This window comes from Somniosus microcephalus, chromosome 6 (assembly GCF_052327205.1).
Source record: "Somniosus microcephalus isolate GS21.2 chromosome 6, FLI_Smic_1.0, whole genome shotgun sequence".
In the NCBI taxonomy this organism is placed as follows: Eukaryota; Metazoa; Chordata; class Chondrichthyes; order Squaliformes; family Somniosidae; genus Somniosus; species Somniosus microcephalus.
This window is the reverse complement of record NC_140992.1, coordinates 212,709,652-212,736,789: the sequence shown is the minus strand read 5'-3', so window position 1 is coordinate 212,736,789 and position 27,138 is coordinate 212,709,652. Positions and strand designations below refer to the sequence as shown.

Genomic DNA, 27,138 nt, shown 5'->3' with positions numbered 1-27,138 from the left:
TGTGGGGACCTTGTCCTTTAGCTCAGTGTGGGGACCTTGTCCTTTAGCTCAGTGTGGGGACCTTGTCCTTTAGCTCAGTGTGGAGACCTTGTCCTTTAGCTCAGTGTGGGGACCTTGTCCTTTAGCTCAGTGTAGGGACCTTGTCCTTTAGCTCAGTGTGGGGACCTTGTCCTTTAGCTCAGTGTGGAGACCTTGTCCTTTAGCTCAGTGTGGGGACCTTGTCCTTTAGCTCAGTGTGGAGACCTTGTCCTTTAGCTCAGTGTGGGGACCTTGTCCTTTAGCTCAGTGTGGAGACCTTGTCCTTTAGCTCAGTGTGGAGACCTTGTCCTTTAGCTCAGTGTGGGGACCTTGTCCTTTAGCTCAGTGTGGGGACCTTGTCCTTTAGCTCAGTGTGGGGACCTTGTCCTTTAGCTCAGTGTGGGGACCTTGTCCTTTAGCTCAGTGTGGGGACCTTGTCCTTTAGCTCAGTGTGGAGACCTTGTCCTTTAGCTCAGTGTGGAGACCTTGTCCTTTAGCTCAGTGTGGGGACCTTGTCCTTTAGCTCAGTGTGGGGACCTTGTCCTTTAGCTCAGTGTGGGGACCTTGTCCTTTAGCTCAGTGTAGGGACCTTGTCCTTTAGCTCAGTGTGGGGACCTTGTCCTTTAGCTCAGTGTGGGGACCTTGTCCTTTAGCTCAGTGTGGAGACCTTGTCCTTTAGCTCAGTGTGGGGACCTTGTCCTTTACCTTAGTGTGGAGACCTTGTCCTTTAGCTCAGTGTGGGGACCTTATCCTTTAGCTCAGTGTGGGGACCTTGTCCTTTAGCTCAGTGTGGGGACCTTGTCCTTTAGCTCAGTGTGGGGACCTTGTCCTTTAGCTCAGTGTGGAGACCTTGTCCTTTACCTTAGTGTGGAGACCTTGTCCTTTAGCTCAGTGTGGGCTCAATTTTAACTCAGCCGTCAGGCGGGCTTTGAGGCGTCTTGGGGGGTTAAAATCGCAAAACCTGGGGGTCGGGACCCCCCGCCTGGTTCCCGACACCTAGCCATTTTAACCTAGGCGTGTCTGATGGTCCCGAATCAATCCTGCCTGCAACAGGCGGGACTGGTCTTTAGGGCCCTTAAACAGCACTAATTGGCCTTTATAATCCCATTCTAACGCCCTTGCCTGTTTAACCCTTTTCTCACGTAAATCACGCCTGGTGAGGATCACGCCTGTGAAACCTGGCGTGAGCACTATTGGCTTGCTGACTATCAGCTGCAGGTCAACCATTAAAGAGGAGATTTGATCAGTCATCATTCGCAGGTGGCAGGACTTTGTTGTCTCAGGCCTGGGGCAACTTTTACCAGGCTTAACCACACCTGTGGAAGGTTGGACCCTCACACACATCTCCAGTGTGACCTCCTGCGAAACCCCTCTCGCCACCCTCACTCAGCGCTTCCTCAACTGAGGCATCTACCAGAAGCATGGGAGGCCTTTTTTTCCTTCCCTTCTTGGCATTAGAAGATCACCAGCACCAGGCGCGGCAGCAGCAGAACCAGGAACAGCAGAGCAGGAGCAACAGGCTGCTGCTCACCCACCTGAGGCAGCACAGGCCAGAAGGGGCCAGCACATTGAAGCCCATCGGTGCAGGAGATACCACCCAAACAGGGTCTACAGACACAGGGTCAACATGACTGAGCAGCAGTGCCAAAGGCGGCTCCGACTTTCGCGACAGGTAGTGACTGACATCTGCGCAATGATACAGCAAGACCTGCTGCCCAGAGGACCAGGTGGACACTCCTTACCAGTGGCCATCAAAGTCTCCACCGCACTCAACTTTTTTGCCTCGGGCTCATTCCAGGGATCATCAGCAGCATCTCCCAGTCGGCCGCACACACTTGCATCGCGCAGGTAACCGATGCCCTCTTTGCCCTCACGCACAATCACATCCATTTCACCAGGGATCGCGCAAATGTGACGGTGCGAGCGGTTGGATTAGCTCATCTGGCAGACTTTCCAAGGGTGCAGGGCATCATTGACTGCACACATGTGGCCCTTAGGGCACCCCATCGCAATCCAGGTATTTTTGTCAACCGCAAGGGCTTCCACTCCCTTAATGTTCAGCTGGTGTGTGACCACAAGAAGGAGATTTTGCATGTTTGTGCCAAGTACCCTGGCAGTTGCCATGACTCCTTCATACTGCGCCAGTCTAGTGTGCCTCCACTATTCAGTCCGCCAGACCAACTTCACGGATGGCAGCTTGGAGACAAGGGCTATCCCCGGAGGACTTGGCTAATGACGCCGTTGAAGAGGCCAGCCAACGAAGCTGAGGAGCGCTACAACTCCAGCCACATTTCCACCAGATCCGTAATCGAGCAAACCATCGGCTTGCTGAAGATGCGCTTCAGATGCCTGCATAGATCAGATGGAGCCCTACAGTACTCAGCAGCCAGGGTCTCCAGAATCGTCGTGGTTTGCTGTGCACTCCACAACATGGCACAGCATCGTGGCTTGCAGATTCCCGAGGACCAAGTGGCTCCTCACATACCCTCCTCCAATGATGATGATGATGATCAGGAGGAGGAGGGCGAAAACGAGCATCCTGCAGAGGCCCATCAACCAGCGGCAGCATTACGCGAGAACATTGCTGCCCAGGATGCAAGGAACGCACTCATCCTGGCCAGATTTGCTTAGCCTAGCAAATCAAACTCTTTTGCCTCGCAGCTTCTTACCTGAGCATCGACAAAGGCCAACCCCTGCGGATTCCGAGCTATTTGACCAGCATCCTGACAACTGCAAGTAATCCTAAGCCCTCAATGTGAAAGCCCCATTCGCGAAATGACACACGCCAGAACTGCAGCAGTTGCCATCAGAATTTTTATGCAAAACAAACAACTCATGGCATTTTTACACATTACACAACAATTCACCCAAGTGACTACCCTTGTGACTATTTGTGCTTTATTTTCCTCTTACGCGTGCTCCTACGTAGTGGTTCCCCTGTGGCTTCAGCAGATGTGGAGGCCCCTTGCTCACTTTCCTGCTGCTCCTGTCTCGACACCTTTGGCGGGCATCCTCTGGGGTGGCGAGCCTGTGAGGGCTCATCAGCAGTCTGCTGCTCCTGTGACTGTGCAGGAGTTGAGACGTCTATCTCAGTTGGGTGTGGACTCGGGCGGGGCTCTGACCGAGGGCTCTGCAGTGGCATGGAAGTGTGAGTGCTTGGAGAGGAGCCCCCACTTCCTTGAGGTCTGCCACCAACCTCCCTCTCATGGGTCAGGTCCCCCTCAGTGCCTGCAAGTGGCTTGAGAGCACCTTGCTGCACATCAGGGGGGCCATGGGGACCCGTATCTGCAATGGCAGTCCTACTCAGAAGGACTTCCATGAAGGTCTGGTTTCTCTGTTCAATAGATGCCCATCGCTCCTCAAGAGATGTCATTCTATTCTGAACACTCACCATGTTTTCCATACCCTGGTGACTAAGCTCCTCCATGGTTGTAGCCTTCCTCTCCTCTACCGTAACCATTCTCTCCTCTACCGTAGCCAGCCTTACCACAGAGGCAGCAATCATTTCCACGTAGGTAGCCATCCTTTCCGTGTTGATGCGTTCATGCGCCACTGACTCCACAAAGGCTCTGCTCATGTTCGCTATGGACTCCTCCATTCGCTCCACACTATCAGCGACCCTGGAGACAAAACCTGCCAGAGACTCCTGCATCTGTGCATGGCGTTCCATCGCCTCTGATCTTACGGATGGACCCAGAGGCACTATCACATCCATTTCACCAAGGATCGAGCAAGTGTCACGGCGCGAGCGGTTGGATTAGCTAATCTGGCAGGCTTTCCAAGGGTGCAGGGCGTTGTTCACTGCACACATGTGGCCCTTAGGGCACCCCATCGCAATCCAGGTACTTTTGTCAACCGCAAGGGCTTCCACTCCCTCAATGTTCAGCTGGTGTGTGACCACAAGAAGGAAATTTTGCATGTTTGTGCCATGTAGCCTGGCAGTTGCCATGACTCCTTCATACTGCGCCAGTCTAGTGTGCCTGCGCTATTCAGTCCGCCAGACCAACTTAACGGATGGCTACTTGGAGACAAGGGCTATCCCCTGAGGACGTGGCTAATGACGCCGTTGAGGAGGCCAGCCAACGAAGCAGAGGAACGCTACAACTCCAGCCACATTTCCACCAGATCCATTATCGTGCAAACCATCGGTTTGCTGAAGATGCACTTCAGATGCCTGGATAGATCAGGTGGAGCCCTGCAGTACTCAGCAGCCAGGGTCTCCAGAATCGTCGTGGTTTGCTGTGCACTTCACAACATGGCACAGCGTCATGGCTTGCAGATTCCTGAGGACCAAGTGGCTCCTCACATATCCTCCTCAGATGAGGAGGAGGAGGAGTGCAAAAACGAGCATCCTGCAGAGGCCCATCAACCAGCGGCAGCATTACGTGAGAACATTGCTGCCCGGGATGCAAGGAACGCACTCATCCTGGCCAGATTTGCTTAGCCTAGTCAATCAAACACTTTTGCCTCGCTGCTTCTTACCAGAGCATTGACAACGTCCAAGAACCAGAGGATTCCTAGCACTCTGACCACCATACTGACAGTTGGAAGTATTCCTAAGGCCTCAATGTGGAAGTTCCAATAGCGAAATGACAGACGCCACAACTGCAACATTTGCCATCAGAATTTTTATGTTCAATAACGACGTGATGGCATTTTTACAATAAACACAAAATTGCACCCAAGTGACTACCCTTGTGAATATTTGTGCAGAATTTTTCTCTTACACGTGCTCCTATGTAGTGCCTCCCCTGTGGCTTCAGCAGATGTGGCGGCCCCTTGCTCACTTTCCTGCTGCTCCTGTCTCGACATGTTTGGCGGGCATCCTCTGGGGTTGCGAGCCTGTGAGGGCTCGTCAACAGTCTGCTGCTCCTGCGGCTGTGCAGGGGTTGAGACGTCTGTCTCAGTTGGGTGTGGACTCCAGTGGGGCTCTGACCGAAGGCTCTGCAGTGGCATGGAAGTGTGAGCGCTTGGAGAGGAGCCCCCACTTCCTTGAGGTCTGCCACCAACCTCCCTCTCATGGGTCAGGTCCCCCTCAGCGCCTGCAAGTGGCTGAAGAGCAACTTGCTGCACATCAGCGGGGCCATGGGGACCCATATCTGCAATGGCAGTCCTACTCAGAAGGACTTCCATGAAGGTCTGGTTTCTCTGTTCAATAGATGCCCATCGCTCCTCAAGAGATGTCATTCTATTCTGAACAATGACCATGTTTTCCATACCCTGGCGACTAAGCTCCTCCATGGCCGTAGCCATCCTCTCCTCTACAGTAGCCATCCTCTCCTCTACGGTGGCCAGCCTTACCACGGACGTAGCAATCCTTTCCATGGAGGTAGCCATCCTTTCCGTGGTGTTGCGTTCATGCGCCAATGACTCCACAAAGGCTATGCTCATGTTCGCTCCACACTCGCAGCGACCCTAGAGACAAAACCTGCCAGAGACTCCTGCATCTGTGCCTGGATTTCCATCACCTCTGATCTTATGGATGGACCCAGAGGCAGAGGGTCAACATGCAGCTGAGCCGAGCTGTCAGAGTCCTGCACCCTCCGACTAGGACTCTCCACTGCTGTCCCTGTCTCCACAATCTGCTGATGCTCACTTGTGAGCTGTGATACACAAGGTGACAACACTACTCTATGTCCTGAAGGTCCCACCGAGGTGTGAGTGTCTGCGCAGGTGCTGGGTGCGCTGAATTCTGCTGATGCTGCGCCCTCAGAGGTTGCAGCTTCCTCTGACGAGTCTGGCTGCTCAGCCTCTTCTTCCTGGCTAGGGGGGACGGATGCTTGTGATGGTCCTGTGGGGGAGTAAAGGAAAGAGTCACAGATGTGATGCAAAGGCTACATGCACATAGCTTTTTGCAGATGCTCATAAGTCCATCTGTTACAGCTTCACTCATTATCAGCAACTCATGCAATGTCAAAGAGAGAGATGGGAAACTTTTCTGTCACCAGCTTGCTATGTTACACCCGTCTGTCCGTCCCCCACGCGCGAATCATCCTCTATTCCCATAATTTCCAGGATGGCCTCCTCCCAGGGGGTCAGGTGGGCTATTGAGGCTGTCCCTCTTCCTGTCCTGGCTCGCTCTCTTTTGTTGTGAGCTCTCTTTTCCTGCAATGAGGGAGACAAGTGGAGGTTGAGTGAGAATGAAGGAGTGAGTGTAGAGATTGCATAGCATGGATACTTAGAAGGAGACAAAGATGGAGTGAGGTTGCAAGACCAAGGGCCTTCCCTGTGTGTTCTCAGTTGTGTTCAAAGCATCAGAGTGATAGGGAGTGTGAGGGCTGCATGGTGGAATAGTTATGTGAATGTGAGCACAGAGAGAGGGGGAATGGGTAAGGGTGCATGGATGTGAGTGTCAAGTGGGATGTGGAGGAAGAGATTGCTAAAGCTGAGTGCTGGTGAGGAAAGGCAATGGGGATCAGATTGAGGGTGATGGGAAATTCATACTCACTTTTCCAGTGCACTGAAGGTCATGAAATCTTTTCCTGCACTGTATCCAGGTTCTGCGGGTGACTCCCAAGGGGTTGACCTCCTCAGCCACCTGCATCCACATAGCCTTGGTCTGAGTGGGAGGCCTCTTCCTCCTTGATGAAGGGACGAGCACCTCCCTGTTGACCCTAGCCCCATCGACTAATGCCTGCAGTGCCACCTGGTCAAAGCAAGGAGCTGATCTGGCCCTCCCGCTTGTCATATTTGCTGCAGCTCCCTCACACTCAAATGGGGCGACACCGAATTTTTCCCCCCTTGTCTTTTAGCTCAGTGTGGGGACCTTGGCCTAGAAATTCAGTTGTTAGCGCCAGCCGCTAGCGCCTTAAGAGGACGAGAAGTGGGGCGTGAAGCGGCTAGCGCCCGGGCGCGGCGCGATCTGCGCCTCTCGCGAACTTGAGTCAAGAACTAGCGGCGGTGCAAAACCGCAGCGCCCGCTCAGCTGCGCGTGCAGATCCTGACGTCATTTCATGGTGCAACGCCCTTGGTGCGCCCCGAACCGGAACTTCAGTGGCGCCCCACTTCTTTGCGCCTGGCGCTCCCAGCGACTGGTTGAGTGGAACGGTTCCCAGTCGCTATGGGGCTGGGGGGGGGGCGCTATTTAAAGGGGACTCTTCCTGCATTCTTTGTGGCAGCCATTTTGTTCCACTCCTGTGTGAGAGAGACAAAAGGAGAGAGCTTTCTGCTTTGACTCATCGCTCGCACAGGTACTTCTGGCTTCAGGCCAGAGCTTTGCAGTTGGATTTATTTCTCAGTGCCGTAGCCTTGAGTGGCCACATATAATGGGGGCTGCAATGGGTGGAAACGTTGGGTTTCTGCATTGCATTGAAAGGGCTCAGAGACGCTGAGAGAGAGTGCCAATCATGGCCAGATGGAGAAGGGCCAACAGGCGTCGGCACAGGAGGCCTTATCCTCCCAGGGTATACCGACAGCACTTCTCCTACCTCAACATGTCTGAAGAGCAGTGCATTCGGAGGCTTCGATTCAGAAGGGAGGTGGTCACGAAGATCTGCCACCTGCTTCAGAGAGATCTGCAGCCTCAGCTGAGGAGCAGGACGTCTCTGTCGGTGGCAGTGAAGGTGACAGTGGCTCTCAACTTCTATGCCACCGGCTCCTTCCAATCCGCTACTGGGGACATTGCCAATATCTCCCAGTTTGCGGTGCATTGCTGCATCCGCCAGGTCACGAATGCCCTCTTCAGAAGGAGACATCAGTACATTTCCTTCCCCATGACCCCGGACAAGCAGCAAGAGCGTGCAATGGGATTTGCAAGAATAACGGGCTTCCCCATGGTCCAGGGCGCCATTGACTGCACGCAGATGGCTTTGCGGGCGCCTCTAGAGAATGCCGAGGATTACCGCAACCGGAAGGGCTACCATTCGCTGAACGTGCAATTGGTTTGTGACCGCAGGCAGCTCATACTAGCTGTGAATGCCCGCTTTCCAGGCAGCAGCCACGACGTCTTCATCCTGCGCCAGACTTCTGTGGCAGACATTTTCGATGCCCCGGCTCACCCAGGAGGCTGGCTTCTCTGGGACAAGGACTATCCTTTGTGCACCTGGCTGATGACCCCACTCCATGCGCCCACCACCCCTGCTGAAGAACGATACAATGACGGCCATCAAGCGACCAGGAACATCATTGAGCACACAATCGGCGTGCTGAAGCAACGGTTCCGCTGTCTGGACCATTCCGGGGGAGCCCTACAGTACTCGCCTGAGCGAGTCTCCCATTTCGTTGTACTGTGCTGCATGCTGCACAACTTGGCTATCCTCAGGACTCAGACACTGCCAGCAGACATTGGAGGACCACCAGAGGAGGAGGAGGAGGAGGAGCACGAAGACGGGAGGGAGGCACAAAGTGCAAGGGCCGTCCGTCAGCGGCTTATTGCAAGTCGGTTCTAGGCCCCCTCTCAGGGAATGGCTTGTGCCATTGAAAGAACATGAATGGAGCCGCTCCGCAAACCCTGAAGTGGTCAAGGCAACAAATAGTTCAAAGTGCAAACATGGACAATCTGAATAAAGACAATTCTTTATTTAACAAACTCTGTGCCCTTCCCGCATGACAAACAAATACAGAGGAAACCCCAAATAAACAGTCAGACACATAACTGGCTCTCACAACCTGGAGAAAATGAACAAAACAGTGAAACAAAAATGACCATGATCCTCGGCCTTCATAAAAAATTAACACAACATCCTCGGCCTTCATAAAAAACAAACACAACATCCTCGGCCTTCATTAAAAAACTCACCATTTTGCCACACCTACTTTTTGGCCTGCGAGGGTGATCCCGCCCTGCAGCTCCTCCTCAATGGAACCCCAGTGGCTGCAGCAAGGCTGGGGGAAGGCTGCTGAGGGTCAGATAGTGAGTCGGCTGATGCCCTTGGGGGACGGCCTGGAGGGCCCGGCTGCTGACTGCTCCAACTCTGCTTGGGCGGCAGCAGTCTGTCCTACGGGTGGTGGCAGCTGCAGTGGAGGAGTGACAGGAATGCTGCCAACCTGACAGAGCACAGGCACTCCCTGGTCGGCTGAGACACTGGCACTCGCACGGGCCAGCACTGAAGCAAGCGCAGCAATCTGCTGAAGCACAGACTGCTGGGCTGCTGCGGCGCGGCGAGGGCCCCGGCGATTCCTGGCCGATCCAGCGAGGGTGGCAGCAGTTAGTGCCCGTGTGGCCCTGATCTGTGTCTGCATCAGACCAGCCAGTGAATGCATGGCACGACTAAGCACTTGGCTGGAAGCTGCATGTGATGCAGCGACCTCCTGCTGACTCCTGGCCTGTGATGCAGCGACCTCCTGCAGACTCTTGGCCTGTGCTGCCCCGAAGTCCTGCAGACTCCTGGCCTGTGCTGCCCCGAATTCCTGCAGACTCCTGGCCTGTGCTGCCCCGAATTCCTGCACACTCCTTGCCAGTGACTCTATGCAGTCAGGCATCCTTGCCACTGCAGCCATGAGCTCAATGTGCCTGCGCTCAGCCTGGGTGCCCATTTCACCAAGGAGCCGCACCTCCTCTGTGCTCACTGTAGCAGGACTGGAGGCCGAACTCGCCCTCCGGGGAGAAGGCCGCCGAGCTTCCCTACCCCTCCCGCGTTGCTGTAGCCCGCTGGGCCCCGGAGCTTCACCGTCATCAGACCCTTCCCCCCTGCTCCCCTCCAGGGAAGACGTGTCCCCATCATGGCCATGGGCTGCCTTGGCTGAGGGTGGCACTGATGGTCCGGCTTCCTCTTCCTCCTCCTCGCCTTCCGATTCACTCACAGTGCCAGCTTGAGGGCCCGCCTCCTCACCTGGCGATTCAGCATCTGAAAGCAGGGAGGCACAAGAGTTGCTTTAGAGCGAGGACAGGGCGGCAGCGAGGGAGGCATGAGTGCTGCAATGCACTGCATTGGTTCGAGAGTGGCAAAGGATGCTGCTGTGAGGCACAGGTGGAAAGAGAGAGGTCAAAAAGGTGATGACCTTACCATTGCTGTCCAGAACGGGGTCGGCATCTCCAGTGGCGACGGGGCCAATCAGCCGGCCTCCCATAATCCGCTCCACTCGCTGCTCCAGGTCGCTGAGGTCTTTAAGTTCAGGACGGCCTCCCCGGTCCATAGCTGCTGCCTGCGATTGTGGGCCAGCTTGCCCTGCAAGAGAAAGGATGGGCTCTGAGTACAGTGTCAAGCCCTGATCTTGCCTGCACTGCCTCCCATGGTGGAATAGCCCTGACAGTGTCAAACCCTGATCTTGCCTGCACTGCCTCCCACGGTGGAATAGCCCTGACAGTGTCAAGCCCTGATCTTGCCTGCACTGCCTCCCATGGTAGAATAGCCCTGACAGTGTCAAGCCCTGATCTTGCCCGCACTGCCTCCCGTGGTGGAATAGCCCTGACAGTGTGTAAAGTGGTGAATGTGCATGTGCTTTTCATGAGAGTCCCATAGGTGTTGGATGAGGGCTGGGTATTGAGGCTTTCAGGACCCTTTGGCCATAAAGTGAGGTGCACATGCAGGGATGAAGAGGATACTGGAAAGGGTACTCACCCTGACAACCCGAGTGAGGTCGTTGAACTTCTTTCTGCATTGCGTGGGTGTCCTGTGGACCATGCTGCTGGAGGTCACTCTGTTCGCCACCTCCCTCCAAGCTTTCCTGTATTCGCTGGGCAGCGGCCTCCTGCCACTGTCAGGGAACAGGACAGGTCGCCGGCGCTCCACTGCGCCAACCAGAACCTTCAGGGCACCCTCACTAAAGCGCTGCGCTCGCTCCCTGGCCTTCTCCATGGTCGTGGGCGTTGAGTTGTTGAAGCAGGTCTGTCTAGGCCTAGATTCAGGGCTGCAGTGTGCAGGGCGTGGCAGCAAAACAAATCGACCCTCCCCCTTTAAGAGCTGACCAGCGCCAGCGTGTCTGCCTGCAATCTATAACTCGCTGCACCTGCGCTGCGCCCGCCCTCGCTGGTAGCGCCTCGGCTCGCCGGCTTAGCGCCTTATGATAGTCGTGCACCGCCTGCTTTAGCGCAGCAGAAACCCCTTGGGGCGATGCAACTCAATTTTGGCGAAGGTGGCGCTAAGTTGCGCCCGGCGCTAAATTTAGTGAACGCCCGGCTGTAGCGCCCCAAACGTGGCAATACTGAATTTCTAGACCCTTGTCTTTTAGCTCAGTGTGGGGACCTTGGGGGAAAAATTCAGTTGGTTGCGCCACCCGTTAGCGCCTTAAGAGGGCGCTAAGTGGGGCGCAAACCAACTAGCGTCGGGCGCAGCACTGCCCATGCCTCCCGCAAAATTCAGCGGGAGGTTAGTGGTGGCGCTAACCGTTAGCGCTGCACTGCTGGAGATGACATCATCGTTGTGTGCAGCGCCCCACTCACGCCCCGGCTGCGATCTTCGGGAGCGCCCCCTGATTTACCGCCGGACGCTACTTCCGACAGGGTCAGGGTGGCGTACCTGCGGCCGGGGAGGCGCAAATTAAAGGCGAGGTGTGGGGCGGCCATTTTTGTTGTTGGCCGCCTGCCAGCACCTGCCTGCGCTCCCGTCCCCGGCCTCCGGAACCCCCCCCCCTCGTGGAGTGCCCTAAAGGAAAGCGGGGCACTACTGGAGGCGCCCCGCCTCCCTCTTGGGACGCTGCGGCACGTCGCGCTGCGGTATTGCAGGCCTTCCTCCCCTTCTTAAAGGGGAGGGGCCTTGTGCAGCGCGATCTGGGGCCCCCGAGGATCGGGAGTGCAGGCAAAAGAGCCCGGCACCGAGGAGAAGTGCCGGGCTCTTGGAGCGCAGCTGGCACTCCGCAGGAGCGGTGTTCAAGAGGCTAGGGGACGGGAGCGCAGGCAGGTGCTGGCAGGTGGCCAACAACAAAAATGGCCGCCCCGCACCTCACCTTTAATTTGTGCCTCCCCGGCCGCAGGTAGGCCCCCCTGAACCAGTCGGACATAGCGTCCGGCGGTAAATCAGGGGGCGCTGCCAAATATCGCGGCCGGGGCGGCAGTGGCGCCGCGCTAACAGTTAGCACCACCACTAACGTCCCGCGGAATTTAGCCTGGGCAGTGCCGCGCCCGGGCGCCAGTTGGCTTGCGACCCACTTAGCGCCCTCTTAAGGTGCTAACGGGTGGCGCAACCTACTGAATTTCTCCCCCCCTTGTCTTTTAGCTCAGTGTGGGGTATTTGCTGCTTCAGCTTGGTGCTGGGCTGCACACAGCTTTGGCCTAGCCCCGCCTTTGGCTTCATGCAGTTGGGACCATTATTTCAATACCTCTGCCCTTTCCCCATGCCCTGTTAAATTTGTCTTCTTTAACGATCCACTTGACTTATAAAAGCTACTCTGCATTCTGCTTCCGTCGCTCTTCCTGGTAAGGCATTGCAAATCCTAACAAGTGACTGCATTCAAAATTCTCCTAACCGCTCGCTTCATGTTTGATGATGATCTTAATTTTATGCCCACCTAGTTACCAATTCGTAGACCAATGGAATTCGGGTTTTTTCTCCTATTTACCTGAACAAAACCCTTCATAATTATGAACAACTCTATCCAGTAGTTGGCATGTACAAGATTGCCCTGAAGAGCAGGTCTCTAATTGGAGATTCCTGCTGGTATAAACTAGCTACAAAACTTGCTAAAGTTCCCACTGTTGTTTAAACAACAGCCTTCAAAGAAAGGGGCATTAGGCTGACATAATGTCACAGCACATGAGACAATGGTTCCTGATCTTTGATGAGGGTTCAAGCCGGCTGTAATGTTGCTGTGTTAGATATACTACAAACACAGGCAATTCCAGGCAATGAGATCACTGTAATTGCTTATTGCAGGTTTGTTTACTCGATGAGCTGTCATTCTATATTTGAACTACCTTTGAAAATACAGGGGCTAATTTTCACGAATTGGCATAATTCAGACCTAAACGTTGAGAAGTGGGACAAATCTAGCCATAATGGTCATGTGCGAATGCAGTTTTTCTGGGTCAGCACATTTGTGAAATTATTCACAGCTCCAAGTGCAAATTTGGACATGTGCCTAATGGGGAGACTGGAAAACTGTGATTCAGATAAAATTTAAAGGGATGCAGCTAATTAAAGGGAAGTGACAGAACAAGGGTATAAAAATCCTTGCAAACTTTGGAAAGACTCAAAAGGCTTTTCAACTCTTTGGCAGCCTTTGCTAAAGTTGAAAGGGGAGTGGGCTAGAATGTGGCAGACAAAATTTGAAGAGAAAGGAAATGTGCAGGCATGAGTCTGCAGGCAAGTAATGGACCAGGCCAGCAGCTGAGCACTCTTTTTTTTAATGCCTTCTGAAGTGGCAGTGGTGCTACATGAAGTAGTTGTGAGGAGGTTGCCCTGTTTACCTTTCCACCACACCAAAGAGTCAGCATTGGAGATGGAGACAGGTTTGAGGCCTTACCTAACTGGTGCCACCCCATTGCTGCACTTAGCTGCAGGTGCCCTTGCAACACTTGGCACAACGCTGAGTGCGGGGTAGATTTTGCCGAACCTGTCGGGAAGAAGGCGGGACTTCCCCTTTCGGGTTTTTGACCCACCTGCTTCGACATCCGGCCAATCCGCGCAATTTTCCCTTGATTGACCTTGTTGAGCCCGCCCAGCGGGCTCAGCAGGCCAATTAAGGGCCACCCGGCAACAGGTGATGTCACAGACTGAAATTTCATGAAATATCAGCGTTTGACAGCTGTTTGAAGCTGTGAAACACTGATAGTCTGAGTTCTGACATGAGTCATTCTGCACAGACTCGGTTAGAATTCACACCGGCACTCAAAGCTGAAGGCTGTCACTTTTGACAGATCGCAGCCGTTCAGCTTTAAGTTCCGGCTGAGTGATGCGCTCCCGACGGCTACAGGAAGAAAGGCTGTTATGGTAAGTACAGGTAAGTAAAAGTTCTTTACACACTTTAGACACACCAAACACACTTACCTTTGCACTCATGCACCCATCACCCACCTGAGCGCCGACATCGCGACCCCTCCAACTCCTTCAACCCGACGGCCCGCCTGTTCTACCTGGCGTGGTTTGGAACCGTCGGGAAACCCACACGAAACCCCTCAAAATAGGGATTAGGCTAAAAACTGCCTGTTAACTACCTGTTAACAGGCAGTTAATTGGCACTAATCCCTTCCTGCCTGGTTTCGGCGGGTCCCAGTGTGGGGCGGGTACCCGCCGCCCCTGAAACTTACGTGGGGCGGAGTTTTGGGCGGGATGGTGTCGGGACCCCCAAATTTGGGATTTCCCCCCCCCCCCTCACATACCTGAAACCCCGCCTGACGGCTCCCCGAAAATCTAGCCCTGGGTCTCTGCTGACCTGGAACTTTTGAAGAAGATTCCCCATGGTTATTGCCGCGCAAGTATGTCAATGTTTATAGTTATGGTTTGTGGGATTGCAGCTAATCAGGTTATGCTGGTTTTGGCCACCTTGCTTGCTTTCATGGGGATTCACGGAAAATATGATATACTGTGACTGAGGCACTTCTAAAAAGCTATCCAATATTATGGTTAGTTCAGGACGTCACATCATATTTCTTCCATCAGGTCTGTTGTGATGGCTTCCCTTTGGAATTAGAGCCGCTAACTTAGCAGAGATCCGATGGTACGAATCTCTGTTAAATTTCCTACTCTGTTATCAACTATAACCTGATATAAATGGGGTGTAATAGAGATTAAAATTGGCAGCTCTTCAATATCAACTCTTGATTTGAAATATTTAGATAATGGATTTTCTATTCAATGTGCCTTATGTGTTTACCACTAGTTTGCCCGAGAATAACTGCCCATCACTGTAGCCACAGAGCTCATTCTTTCACCAGTACTTTTCAGACTTGCTACATTGGGTGAACTGTTATTACTTGCATCAACTTATTTTTTCTTCTGTTAAATGTTTACAGCACAGGAGGAGGATGTTTGGCCCATTGTGTCTGTGCCGGCTCTTTGCTAAAGCTATCCAAAACTAATCCCACTGCTCCACACTCTCCCCATACCTTTGTCCTCTACTTTGAACCATTTTCCACTTTTCCCTTAAAAGATGCAATTGTCTCTGCCTTAACTACTACCTGTGGCAAAGCATTCCATCCTCCAGCAACACTACGTAAAGACATTTCTCCTAACCGCTCTGCTTTCCTTCTAATTACCATGTTAATGGCCTCCCGACCAGTGGAAATAGTCTTTCCCTATTCAGCCGATCATAAACCCTTCAGAATTTGTAAAATTTTTATTAAGTCTCCTCTTGGCCTTCTGTGCTCCAGTGGAAAATTCCTTTTTTATTTGTTCTCTGGATGCGGACAGTGCTTGCAAGGCCACGTTTATTGCCCATTACTGGTTGCGCTGAAAAGGTGGCAGGTCTTCTTGAGTCTATGCAGTCTTCATGGTGTTTGGTGGCCCAGTGGTGACGAAGGAACGGTGCTATATGACTAAGTCAGGATGGTCTGTGACTTGGAAGGGAAGTTGCTGATAATTCGAATGATGCACCTTGCAGTCTCTCAAGTCCCTCCTTATAGTTATATACTTTCCCATCCCTGCTAGGTTCTACACAAAAATACCAACTTGATCAGTTTTAAATGATAGCCAGAATTTGTAGGCTGTACGTCAGCAGATTTCAAGATATTTTTTAGTTCCCCTGATGGCTTAATGGGTAAAGCTGCTCCTTGCTGCATCACTGAACCGTACAAACTAGAAAATCTTAGACCAGAGCGACTCCGCACCTTCCACGACAACAAAAGCAACTTGCATTTCTATAGCGCCTTTAATGTAAAACGTCCCAAGGCTCTTCACAGGAGCATTATCAAATAAAATTTGACACCGAGCCACATAAGAGACATTAGGACAGGTGGCCACAGGGGTAGGTTTTAAGGAGCTTTTAAAGAAGGATAGAGAGGCAGAGAAGTTTATGGAGGGAATTCCAGAGCGTAAGGCCTAGGCAGCTGAAGGCACAGCTGCCAGTGGTGGAATGCTGAAAATCGGGGATGCACAGAGGCCAGAATTGGAGGAACACGTGAGAGAAGTGACAACTGGGAGTTACAGAGAGAGAATTTAGGACAGTGATGCCTACTGCTTCAGGTTTCTATAACAGTGAGTGTGTACAAAGCACCTTGGTCTTTTTTTCTGTAACCACAATGCAATATTTTAATGCGTCTTTCCCACAGGAGAAAGGAGGAAAGGCCACAGCATCCTGTGCACTGCGACATAATAAAAGCGGTCTCTGAAGCTGTGTCTATCCCCGTAATAGCAAAGTAAGTCAAATAAAACAGTCCAATTGTGCACAAAGTTCGATCTATAGACACAACAGGACTGATTTTAACTTGCGGAACACAGGCAGTAGTGGAATGACCAGCCGTTATACAACCTGCCCCAATGGAAAGGCACATCGAGCGGGATGGTTGGTCCACTACCGCTGAAAGTTGAGATCAACCCTTACATATCAATGAAATGTTTTGGAAATCAGTGGCCAAGCTATTTTGCAGTTAAGTACACTATTCAATAGTAACTGTAAAATAGAAGCAAAAGACTTTTTGTTTTGCCTGATCAATCGCAAGGTTGCACATCTCTGCTCAACTCTTTCCGCAGGCTAAAGTCTACATTTGAATCTAATGTAAAACATTCAGCTGGTGGGTAACCTTGTCCCCATAGGAAAGACGTGGGTGAATTGGGTACCATAGCGCACATGTTGCCCTGCTACACTACAACACCAGCTACTGTGCAACTTACAATAATGTTGGGCAAACTAAACAAGGTGATTCGGGGAGCCTGTATCCAGCTCCAGGCTTCAGCCAATTCTCGAGATTCATGCCACTGGGTGGCCCATGCTAACACTCTTGTCATCAAACCTCATCTATATCCCATTTTAACAACCTGTTTAAAGACAGCTTTGAATGTATTTCAATATGACTAAATATTAATTGTTTTAGTGTCTGTCAATATAATGTTTGGAAATAACTCATTTTCTACCTTCTGCTCAGACACTATTGTTGTAACATAGCCAATAATTTGATCTGGAGAAGTCTTCTTTTATCCTCTTACTCTCAATACAAGTACTGCACAGTTTCATTTGACTCTTTTGCTCAACTCTTGGGTAACAAATTTCCTTTTATCTGTGAAAATGAGATTTTGCACATTCTCAGAGTTGGATGGCACCAAGTAGAATTATGGAGTTTCTAAAATCAGTTGAAACATAATTGAAACAAATCTTGCTGGAAAAATAAGGGCGAGTTCACGACGTACACCGTTATTAATGCACGACTCGACCAGCACAGGGGAAGAAGAGATACGCCATGAGTTGCGAATCACCATAACGTGCTGGTCAACGTACGCCGCTCTGCCGTGAGCCTCGCACAAACAGTAGCTCACTCTCAACCTCCCTATTATTTTTAAGAACTTGCTGGATTTACACATTAAACTTGCCGCAGAAAGTTAGAGCTGATACTTAACAGCGCAACTACCCTTTTAACGACGTGATAATTGTTAATACAATGCCAATCAACCTCTCTGGCCCAGAAAGTGAACTGTTTAAACTGTGAGTCTCATTTCTGCATGTAGTAAATTTTTCTTAGACTTAAAAAATGTTAATTTTCATTCTTTTCCTTTCTGTCTCTTTTTTTCTCTCTGTCTCTTAACCCAATCTTTCTTTCCCTCCTCATTTCTCTTTCTGTATCTAATTTGACTCTAATTCACCCTCCTCCTCCGTCGTTCCTTTGTTTCGTTCTCAATCCTTGGTTGAATTTCAAATTCAGTTGGAGGGTGAGAAAGTTGTATCTCAAACTAGTGTCCTGATCTTAAACAAAGGCAATTACAATGGCATGAGGGCAGAACTGGTTAAAGTGGACTGGGGGAAAAAAAAAAAATTAAAGGATAAGACAGTTGCAATGCAGTGGCGGACATTTAAGGAGATATTTCATAACTCTCAACAAAAATATAATCCAGTGAGAAAGATTTTAAGAGAAGGGAGCACCATCCGTGGCTAACTAAGGAAGTAAAGGATGGTATCAAATTGGAAACGAAGGTATACAATGTTGCCAAGATTGGTGGGAGACCAGAGGATTGGGAATTTTTTAAAAACCAGCAAAGGATGACTAAAAAAATAATAGAGAGAGAAGATGAATTATGAGAGTAAACTGGCAAGAAACATTAAAACAGATAGTAAGAGCTTCTGCAGGCATATAAAAAGGAAGAGGGTAACTAAAGTAAATGTTGGTCCCTTAGAGAATGAGACTGGGGAATTACTAATGGGGAACGGGGAAATGGCAGAGACTCTGAACAAATATTTTGTATCTGTCTTCACGGTGGAAGACACTAACAACATCCCAATAATGGATAATCAAGGGGCCACAGGGAGGGGGAACTAAAGACAATCACTATCACTAAGGAAATAGTACTTGGTAAAATAATGGGACTAAAAGACGACTGGTCCCCTGGACCAGATGGCCTGCATCCCAGGGCCTTAAAAGAAGTGGCTGCAGAGATAGTGGATGCATTTTTTGGTTGCAATATACCAAAATTCCCTGGACTCTGGAGAGGTCCCAGCGGATTGGAAAACCGCAAATGTAACAACCCTATTTAAGAAAGGAGGGAGACAGAAAGCAGGAAACTATAGACCAGTTAGCCTAACATCTGTAATTGGGAAAATGTTGGTGTCCTTCATTAAGGAAGCAGTAGCAGGGCATTTGGAAAATCATAATGCAGTCAGGCAGAGTCAGCGTGGTTTTAGGAAAGGGAAATCATGTTTAACAAATTTGCTGCAGTTCTTTGAGGAGGTAACGAGCAGGGTGGACAGAGGTGAACCAGTGGATGTGGTGTATTTGGATTTCCAGAAGGCATTCAATAAGGTGCCACATAAAAGGTTACTGCATAAGATAAGAGCTCACGGAATTGGGGGTAATATATTAGCAAGAATAGAGAATTGGCTAACTAACAGAAAGCAGAGAGTCGGGATAAATGGGTAATTTTCCGGTTGGCAAATGGTAACTAGTGGGGTGCCACAGGGATCAGTGCTCGGGCCTCAACTATTTACAATCTACATTAATGACTTGGATGAAGGGACCGAGTGTAATGTAGCCAAGTTTGCAGATGATACAAAGATGGGTGGGAAAGCAAGTTGTGCAGAGAACTCAAAAGAACCTGCAAAGGGATATAGACAGGCTAAGAGAGTGGGCAAACATTTGGCAGATGGAGTATAATGTGGGAAAGTGCGAGGTTATACACTTTGGCAGGAAAAATAAAAAAGCAAACTATTATTTAAATGGAGAGAGATTACAAAATGCTACAGTTCAGAGGGACCTGGGGGTCCTTGTGCATGAAACACAAAAAGTTAGCATACAGGTACAGCAAGTAATCAAAAAGGCAAATGGAATGTTGGCCTTTATTTCAAAGGGGTTGGAGTATAAAAGCAGGGAAGTCCTGCTACAACTGTACAGGGTATTGGTGAGACCACACCTTGAGCACTGCGCAAAAAGAAAATACTGCAGATGCTGGAAATCTGAAATAAAAACAGAAAACGCTGGAGATACTCAGCAGGTCAGGCAGCATCTGTGAAGAGAGAAACAGAGTTAACGTTTCAGGTCGATGACCTTTCATCAGAACTGGAAAAAAGCAGGAAATGGAACAGATTTTTAAGCAAGTGTGGGAGCTGGAAAGGGGGGAGGGGATGAAAGAACAAAAGGGAAGGTCTGTGATAGGATAGAAGGCGGAAGAGGTTAAGAGACATTAAGAGATATTCAAGGCAAAGGGAGATGGTAATGGGAGAGGTAATGAGTATTACATACAGTTTTGGTCTTATTTAAGGAAGGATATAATTGCATTAGAGGCAGTTCAGAAATGATTCACTAGGTTAAGGCAGTTCAGAAATGATTCACTAGGTTAATTCCAGAGATGAGGGGGTTGACTTATGAGGAAAGGTTGAGCAGGCTGGGCCTATACTCATTGGAATTTAGAAGAATGGGAGGTGATCTTATAGAAACATAAGGTACTGAGGGGGCTCGACAAGGTAGATGCAGAGAGGATGTTTCCCCTCGTGGGGAAATCTAGAATGCGGGGGCAAGTTTCAGAATAAAGGGTCGCCCTTTTAGAACTGAGATGAGGAAGAATTTCTTCTCTCAGAGGGTCATAAATCTGTGGAATTATCTTGCCCAGAGAGCTGTGGAGGCTGGGTCATTAAATACATTTAAGGTGGAGATAGATAGAATTTTGCAAGATAAGGGAGTGAAGGGTTATGGGGAGCTGGCAGGGAAGTGGCTTTGAGCTCAAGATCAGCCATGATTGAATGGCGGAGCAGGCTCGAGGGGCCAAGTGGCCTATTTCTGCTCTTATTTCTTATGTTCTTAAACCTCAAGGCCCCAGATGCCCCATTTTCAGTTTACACTTCCAGCAACTTACAGGGGCAAAACATTTTCTAGCTGAAGGGTGCAGGAAAAAGTCTAACCGTCGGGGCCACGCCGCGAGATGCCCCCCTCCAGCAAGACTTGGGCCAGTGTAGTGCATCTTCACGCTGATGTTAACAAAATTCAGTGTGGAAGTTGCAGAAACCCAGTGGAAAATGAGAAAGTATTCAAATAATGGGAATAACTAGATAACCCTCCTTCCCCGGCCCCTGAATGGAAAAGTAGTCTTTAGATATTATACATTTAATTGCGTAACTCTGACTCTTTGAAACCTATAATCAGACCTCTATTATTTTGAAGTAAGCCTCTTGATAATGGTAGCGATGCAGTGAAGCTCTCTTCAAAGGGCTTTGACATTTTATCTTTCATTTTGCCTGATACTCAAGAATGCTAGCGTGTGGTTTGAGTACTGTGAGGAACGATGGGGAATGGGATTTGTGCTTGGTTTTTAAAACGTCCTATCCATTCCGACGCTGGTTCTTACGTACTGTACTGCAGCATCATAAAGAACAGACCTTATACAGTCTCAGGAATCTGAAGTTGCTTAATGTTTATATTACATTTGCTTTCACTAAAATTTTCAAAAAAAACAAGGCACCCAACCAGGTTGTAACTCCTGGCATTTCATACCACACAACTTACTCAGTGACTAGCTGTAAAATAACATCACGCCTGGATCTATTTTTAGCTCCTTGCTCCCCGTGCCACTGAAATGCAAAGCTGATTTTTAATTAATCTCCAAGGAATCGTCCCCATTGATTATGTGTTGCCATATGTCTACATTTTTTCACCTAAACATTTTCAGACGCTCCATTGTCAACTGAAATACGAATATCCTGTTAGGGCCTCTAACTGAAAATAGTTTTCATCTAAATGACCTCATATGGGATTTTTAGATCGCAGCCAGAAAGCTCTGAATGCTGTTTCATGTGACTGCGACAAGTATTACTCCCTTCCTTATATGTTTGCTACAGTTTTACAGATTTCTTTGACAGTATTTTTCCTGTCATTCTTCCTCTCTCCTGAAGGGAGAAACTTGCACTGGAGGACATGGCCACACACGTTGCCTTCCTCTGTCCTGTCCTAGTAACTATTCTTCTCCTGAATCAGGAGAATGATCAGATAATAATCAGACACACACATGCTGACCTCCCCCAAGTCCAGGTTGCAAAGACCAATTGTAGTGCCACAGTGATGCCCTGGGTGAGGCTGGATAGCTTGACACAGACCAATGATTAAATTCATTATACAGTTTATATTCACGTCATTTTCAAAAACTTTTATACGTCTACATAGTTTGTACATGATTTTAAGCAGAACTCTATAAATATCTGTGAGCCGTGGATCTGGGTGTATGCTAATAGGATATTAGTGTTTTTTCCGGGGATCACTTATGTTATCTCGGCTCCCAAGTGTTACATTGGTCAAGTAGCCTATTTGTTTTGTTTTGCTGCATTATATGTCCTGTGTGCTATACAACATAGCCTGATGTATCGCTCCAGTTGTGATTTAAAACCGGTTTACTGTCCCTCTCAGTGGAGGATCTCAGGAGATTATCAAAGAATTCGCGGGCATTGAAGAATTCCGCCAGGCAACAAATGCTTCTTCAGTAATGGTGGCCCGTGCAGCCATGTGGAATCCTTCCATCTTCAGAAAAGAAGGACTGTTACCAGCAGAGAAGGTTTTAAAGGAATATCTCACATATGTGAGTATCTTTAGTTGCCCGATGCTAACTGTAGAAGGATGTAATTAAAAAGAAAGTCAGGGGAATCTGTACTAATAAGACTCACAGTTTATCGGTTTCCCGTTTGGAGAAATTCCAAGTGTTAATAATTGAATATTCATCAGATTCCACAGGAGCCATGTGATTCCACAAACAAGTGGCAGGGTGGGGCAGAGACATGATCAGATTTTACAAGAACTATAGGGTTATTGGTCATTTGTTTTCCTGTCAAACTTATTGTCCATCTCTTTTTGTCTTGATGTCTGTTTAGCTCTGTTGAAACTAAATTAAAACAAAATTGGCCGTGACGCCACTGACAAATTCAGATAGATAGAGTATGGGGTATGAAACCACCCGTTGCTCCACAGAAGGTTAACCCATTGTCAGTCAAAAGTGTCTACACTCTGCAGAATAATTGAACAGAGATACGCAGGCAAAAGGCTCAGCATTGTCAAACATACTGTGCCTCTTGTCAAAATATCTCAAAGCTTTGGAAGTATTTTTCCTAAATAAGAGTATCTAAAGCAGAAAATGTTGTCATTTTTATAAGCCTGTCCTTATTTGAGATATAATTGAATGGCCAATCACTGTCCATACAGCTTTCACTCTACCGACATTCATAGTCTTCTCTGTATTTTGTTAACGTGAATGTTACTTACAGGGATAGAAATTAATTTCAGCCTAAAGTAGCCAGCGTTTCCAGTGGCTCAGCGGTTTGTAGCTCTTTGGGCTTGGAATCCAAGTTTTAATTCGCGCTTTGCCCACCATTTAAATTAGCCTGACTCACGGAGAGCAGCAGTGACACCTAAATAAAGGGGAACCATAAAAGAAGGGAAAAGTTGGTACAATTATTTCAGATAAACTGCTTTGAACTCAAATGTTTTATATTAATATAACTGAAATCTACATAAACATTACTATATATAACTCTACAGCATTTGAACCACCTAGAAAACAATGGGTGGGGATTTGTAAAGCAGTACGCACTTTGATGGAAAGTCTGAACCTTAGTAAAAGGATTGATGTGATTATATTCTTTTATTCTATTTTGTTCTCCAGGCAATTAGATATGACAGTCATTACTCAAATACTAAATATTGTCTATGCCAAATGTTGAGAGAGAAATTAGAATCAGCTCAAGGGAAAAAGTTGCATGCTGCACAATCAAATGAGGAGATCTGGTAAGTATTTCATTTTGTTCATAGATCGAGGAGAAAACATTGTATCTGTAATGACTAAGAATGTTTTGCTCATATAGGAGGAGAGTCATGTGCTATAGAAACCCAAAGCAGTCTTCATTTTATTCCATTTTATTCACACTTAACTAGTTACAGTGTGTGGAACATTAGGAGCAGGAGTCGGCCACTCAGCCCCTCGAGCCTGCTCCGCCATTCAATTAGATCATGGCTGGTCTGTACCTCACCTCCATTTATCCACCTTTGCTCCACATTCCTTGATGCCCTTACCTAACAAAAATCTATCGCTGTCAGGCTTGAAAGCTTCAATTGATCCAGCGTCCGCAGTCTTTTGGGCAGAGAGGTCCAGATTTCTACTACCCTTTGTGTAGAAAAAGTGCTTGCTGATTTGGCTCTTGAATGACCGAGCTCTAATTTTAAAATGATGTCCCCTTGTTCTTGATTCCCCACCTGCTGTGCAACTATATAAATTTCTTGCTTCATTAAACAGAACTAGTGTGCAAGAAGCCTCTGTGCATACTTTGTGATTTTTTTTCAGGCCTCCGACTCTATTGTGTACCTTTGTTTGAGAAGTAGCTTGTTCCATTAGAGGATTTCCTGTTTCATTAAAATGCAGTTGATTTTTAAAATTTTATTTATTAAAATTCAATGAACAGAAAATAAAACCCTCAATTGAAAGTCGTGTTATGAAAGGCAGCCAATCTGATATTTGAAGACAGCACAATACACATATCATTCAAATCCTGCTCAACCAAACACTACTGGCATCTGTGTGACAAAACAGACATTGAAATGTACAGTTTAGTCAGTCTTCCATTCATTAACTGGTGAATTGACTGGAAAATGTAATCCAAATGAGTCAGGGACTTGTTTGTGCTATTTGTTAATGGTGCATTGAATTAATGTGACCGTTGCATGCTGACATCTCACCAAATCAACCTGCACTGCAAGCACCATCGATGATTCAATTGCATAAAGAAAATAACACTGCTTTGGTTGAACTCTTTCATGTTCCCCTAATAGTTAACAGCTGAGCAATAGAGAATAATGAATTAACTGTAGGTGTAATGAGAGATTGCAAACAAGTAATCAGATTCGCCAGAATTGCTGGATTAGATAAGATCGAAATTAACATGCGGTGATTAACTTGTACAGTTGTAATATTATCATCTACGCATATTAGAACATTTACTTCATTATTTTGCCAGTGCTCTTGATTTTATAACCTAAAGTTCTCTCCAGGTTCCAATTCCTTTTACCAGTTTTAATAAATGTACCTATTAATTACTCAAGGATACTGCTACAGTGTTCTCGTAGTGTTACTGAACTTGGGGCAGTAGATCTGGGTTTTGCCCTGTCAGAATTTGTTTCACTCGACCTTGCCACATGTCAATTGGATAATAACGGTCCCAATGTCTGCACACCACTCTGTTCATTACTACCTGATGTAAAAAGACTACTGAGCACTTGGTTTGAGTATAAAACAAGGCTTTAATCAACTGTTTCACAACCATGAGATTCTAGTTTACATCACTAGTTCCTGGCTACAAAAACGTCCTGGGCAAGCTGGGCCCACGCCAGAGTATTTATACTCCTTGGACGGCGCCACCAGCTGGCCGCCCAGTGTTATTTCATGGGTCATTTCTTCATGAATGATAAGATTCATGACACTACCTAAAGACCGCAGGGTGCTGAAACTACTGACCATTGGTCAGATCCAGGGCAGCAGCAAATTGCAATGTCACACATGCCTTCTCAATTGGGTCATCCTGCTGTAAATCATTTGGCACATGATTGAGGTGTCCAGCTGGTAATACTGTACAAAAACAGGACTAAAATTGCAAAAGAAAACAAAAACTGCAAATGTTGGCAACCTGAAATAAAAACAGAAAAAGCTGGAAATGAATACAAAGCCTGTCAACTTCTGTAAAAGGACAGGTTGATATTTCAGATACAAGGTCCTTCCTCAGAGCTGACTAAAATTACATTTGACTGCATTTTTGCATGTCTGCCCTTTCAACATTAAGAGACAGCTAGACCTAAGCTAAGCACAAACTGCATGCTGGCTTTTGTCACTGAGAATCCAAGGTGTGCTTTCATTCTAACAACAGAAAATGCTGGAAAAACTCAGCAGGTCAGGCAACATCATTCTAGTTGGGTTGCAGTAATTGTCAAATTGAAGTTTTTCTTGTGTAATAAGATTTTCTTTTAAACTTTTGCTTCTACATTAACTCTGAATTGTCTGAACTCGTATGTAATTATCTAACAGATTAAACCATTCTAATTTTGTACTGATATTCGGCCATGATTTTACAAGTCAAACCATCCAGAGTTTCATACAGGCTTATCAATGCCCTTATCTGTAGAGTCACATTTATCATCGATATAACTCACGCTGATAGCGTTCCCTATGTTTCATTGCGTTCACAATTATCCAACAACATTTTTACATTCAGCTCTCAACAGCATGTAAGTAAAAATAATAATTTGTAAAATCAATGCTTTCAAACAACTCCAGGAAAGTATAGTTACAAACTACAGTAGCTCAGAAGCAAAAAACACAAAAGAATTGGCTTTACAAGGCATTGGATTGACAAGTATTTACTAATTCATAATCTGTCATACTAACTGTTTATATTTGGGGACAGGGTAGAAGAGATTTGTGCTATTACTGGCAGCTACTGTTTTCTGTATTGATGAACTAAGGTTGCCACCTAATGGCACAGATACAGAATTGCAATCGAGGTTGGTTTTATGTGGGGCAGGAAAGCAATCCTGCTGTTTGCCCGATACAGATTTCATGTTGTCCTGTTTATAATTTAATTACCGTCATCTTATTTCAGTATACAAAATTGTACTGGCTTTTTAAAATCTTATTTCGATGTAATTATTGCAAGCGACTTCTTTTCTCTCAGATGTTCAAATTATCAAAGGTTTTTTTTACTCAGCCAGTTTTATTTGAAGAATTAAAGCTCTCTGCTGCAATTGCTAAGATCCTTTAAACAAGCACAGTCTTTGTTTTGTGAGGATGTTGCGATGCACAAATGATGCAGCGTGTTTCATTGTGATTGACATTCTGGTATCGTATGTTTGTAGATAAGCAAGACTCGGTGGGCACCACAGTGTGTAATAGACACACGCGGAAACATTGGATTTTAGTTTTATAAGTTTCCTTTTGGTTCTGTTGAAATCAGACTTTGTTTTAATTCTTTTATTAGTTATGCCTCCTTAAAACAAAGGGCCGCATGCAAATTTGTTTCTGTGTCGATGATATTGGGGCAAACCCAGAGTCATCTTTATAGATCAATTAAAAAGAGACAACTGAAGCAACTCCTTCTCTGTAAATTCCATATTTAAATAACGAGACGATTTACATCATCAGACAAAGTTAAACCTCAAAAGGACAAGATTTGTCGAGTAGTTTGCCACAAAGTGGCCCTTTAAAAGAGATAGAGATAGCTATATCTGTATCTATCTAGATATCTATCTATCTCTATCTCTACAAAAATACAGAAGAAGGCAATACAGTTGGGAGAGACTTGCTCATTAATACCATGACTGGCCAGAGCCTGGAACTACATTGCAACAGTTTACATGCAGGCTTTCCATTTGAAATGATTAGATACATAGTTTCAACGTTAAATGTTGACCTAAAAATATGACCAAAAATCACAACAGAAGGAAGTGGATGCATACATAAGATTTTTGATTATATACTCCAATAGTCTTTTTGGCCTAGCAGCAACAAAACTCAAAACTCTGCTAATGGAAAACCACTTTTTTAATACACCATAAATTTAATGTGGATATTATTTAATGTACAGGAGTATTCTGCCTGTGCTCTCCTATTGCACACACCATTATTTATGCATGAGGCACGATCTGAAATGAGA

General features: G+C 47.6%; 1 protein-coding gene across 1 annotated transcript in view; it reads left to right on the top strand.

Moving 5' to 3' along the window:
- Window positions 1-27,138, top strand: part of dus2 (dihydrouridine synthase 2) — a 203,761-nt gene that overhangs the window by 144,937 nt on the left and 31,686 nt on the right. Inside the window, exons 9-11 of the mRNA XM_085991372.1 lie at window positions 16,100-16,186; window positions 21,863-22,031; window positions 23,109-23,230. Of these exons, the coding sequence (XP_085847498.1) occupies window positions 16,100-16,186; window positions 21,863-22,031; window positions 23,109-23,230 (378 nt within the window). The remainder of the gene's footprint in view (window positions 1-16,099; window positions 16,187-21,862; window positions 22,032-23,108; window positions 23,231-27,138) is intronic.